The sequence below is a fragment of the Neolamprologus brichardi genome, chromosome 14, assembly GCF_056152115.1.
Source record: "Neolamprologus brichardi isolate AB-2024 chromosome 14, ASM5615211v1, whole genome shotgun sequence".
Classification (NCBI taxonomy): Eukaryota; Metazoa; Chordata; class Actinopteri; order Cichliformes; family Cichlidae; genus Neolamprologus; species Neolamprologus brichardi.
In genome coordinates, this window is record NC_142117.1 from 37,055,277 (window position 1) to 37,057,500 (window position 2,224).

General features: G+C 48.2%; 1 protein-coding gene across 1 annotated transcript in view; it reads right to left on the reverse strand.

Moving 5' to 3' along the window:
• Nucleotides 1–671: 671 nt before the first annotated feature.
• Nucleotides 672–2,224, reverse strand: part of cox7a1 (cytochrome c oxidase subunit 7A1) — an 8,469-nt gene continuing 6,916 nt past the window's right edge. The window contains exons 2-4 of the mRNA XM_006801212.3: nucleotides 1,388–1,474; nucleotides 1,239–1,323; nucleotides 672–864 (exon numbers count right to left, since the gene is read on the reverse strand). Of these exons, the coding sequence (XP_006801275.2) occupies nucleotides 806–864; nucleotides 1,239–1,323; nucleotides 1,388–1,474 (231 nt within the window). The 3' untranslated portion in view covers nucleotides 672–805. The remainder of the gene's footprint in view (nucleotides 865–1,238; nucleotides 1,324–1,387; nucleotides 1,475–2,224) is intronic.

Here is a 2,224-nt window from a genome sequence, read left to right on the forward strand (position 1 = left end):
TTCTAACATTACTCTTTAACACTGTCACATCCAAACGCTGACACCACCACACAGCGACCAAAGCAGATAAAGTTAATTAAAGGTTTCAGAAGTTCAGATTTATTTTATAACGGAGAATCCTGAGGTGCTGTTCAGCATGATAGATGGTCAGCCTGCTGATCGTGTGAGGATGGATTGAGGAGAACTGAGGGTTGAAGTTTCTGGGAAGGAATCTCATCGACATCACAGGTGGTTGAAAGCTGATGTCGTAGGCCTCCACCTCTGGGATAGTCCTTCACCGTGGACGTGGACGGCCTCTTCACTCCTCGCAGACCCTCAAAACGTGAAGTTCCTCAGAGAGTGTCCGTCCTCCGTCAGGTGGAGCAGTGTCGCTGAGTCAGAGCAGTCGGAGCAGTCCGCCGGCTCACGATTAGCGGGTCAGTAACTACAGTCCAAGAAGCGCAGACACATCTTCTGTTATGAGATCAAACTCGTTAACGTGGAAGCATCTGCAGAATCTCCTCCCACAGCGACAAAATGACGTCTGAACAATGAAGCCGTTTAGCACGGAGACACCTTCACTGACTCGCTCCGGCGTTTGCCAAGCTGTCCATCATCATCATCATCATCAGCTAATGAAGGACTAGCTGTGAATTAAGTCCTACTTTCTCTGCACAGACACACAAATGAAGAACTCTGGATATTTTCTTTATTTGATCTTTGATGAAGGACAGATATGTGGAGATAAATCAAGCAGAGTTACACACAACATATATTAGTGTTAGACCGAGCCAGAGGCTCTTATCCTCCTCCTCCTCTTCCTCCTCTACCCCTTCTTCTGAGGGAATGAGGCGATGAAGAGCCAGTACAGAGAGTAACAGGTTCCTGCGGACAGAACACAAACCAACACTTTACTTCTCACCGTGGCACGCTCGCATCTCTCAGCCCTGCTTCATCTGCACCTCCTCTTTAAACTTCATCACCTTCACACTCCTCACCTTCCTCAGCCAGAGAATTTGACCCACCTGCTCTCATATCAGCTACAACCGTCTTACTATCTTTAGTGTCCTTGTTGCTGATCGTGTGCTGTGACCCTGAACGCTTTAAAAGGCATCAACAAATAAACGCATTAAACGAGGTCATGTCCTGCTCTTCATCGTCCATGCACGCTGCACAGGTCAGGCTAACATCAGGACATGTGTGCAGCTATTTACAGGAAACGATGAGACGTTTTAATGAGACCATTAAGCGGTCCTCACCTGTGATGGTTAGTGTCATGGTTGCCCGGTAGAGCAGAACGTCGCCGGTTCCTCCTTTGATGTGGACCGGCAGCCCGTTGTCCTCCTGTAAGTGCAGGAAACACAGGTTACACGTGTGAAACACCTGCACAGGTGATGATCGTTCTTACCTGGAAGATTTTCTGGGATTCGGGGACCTTGTTCCTCAGCTGTCTGGCTGAGCTGCTGAAGGCTCGGCTGGCCAGACGTGGAAGTTTCTGGAAACACAGAGAAGCAGCAGAGTGAAGGAAAGATCGCCCATTTAACTGAAGTGAAGCCCAGCGGACGGCTGGCAGCTTCAGCCACCTGTCAGTCAAAGAGGCCACGCCCCTAATTTAATCCTTAATGAAGTCAAGGTGGTTATAAAACGCTAAAAAAGTTGTTACGAGGGGGGGCGTTATCCATGGAGGTTTTGTATCACCTGCTTTAAATTTTTAATAACACCTGAGTCCTGAACCTGGAGGCCGGGCTCAGGGCCTGATCCTGACCCTGATCCTGACCTGACAGAGCCGTGAAGCACCTGTCTGCGCTTCCTGTGGTCCAGGAAGGAGCCACCTGGAAGCCACTTAGCACAAAGCTGCTGTGCAGGAACAGAGAAAATGAAAGCAAAGCTTTACTGGCAAAGCCAAACCCTGTTTTCTTAATAAAATCATTGATTATCCTGGATTTTTCCGCGAGGACTGAAACTGTGCTGAAAATATTCCCACACAAACCGTTATTTTATTCACTGTGAAAGTCGGGGTGTTTCCAGGGTTTGTAAATCCAGAATATTTGGCCTGAAATAAATCCAGCACACATGTGACCCCCTGTCCTCACACAGAGGGACTCTGCAGCTCCACACTCATTGCTTCACTCAAATTCATTAAAATCCTAATAAAGCAAAAGTGCAGACAGACCTCACCCCATGTAAAAATCATGTGCTCAGCTTTTCCCAGGCCGTGAGCACCAGCTGCATCTAAGACAGGCTG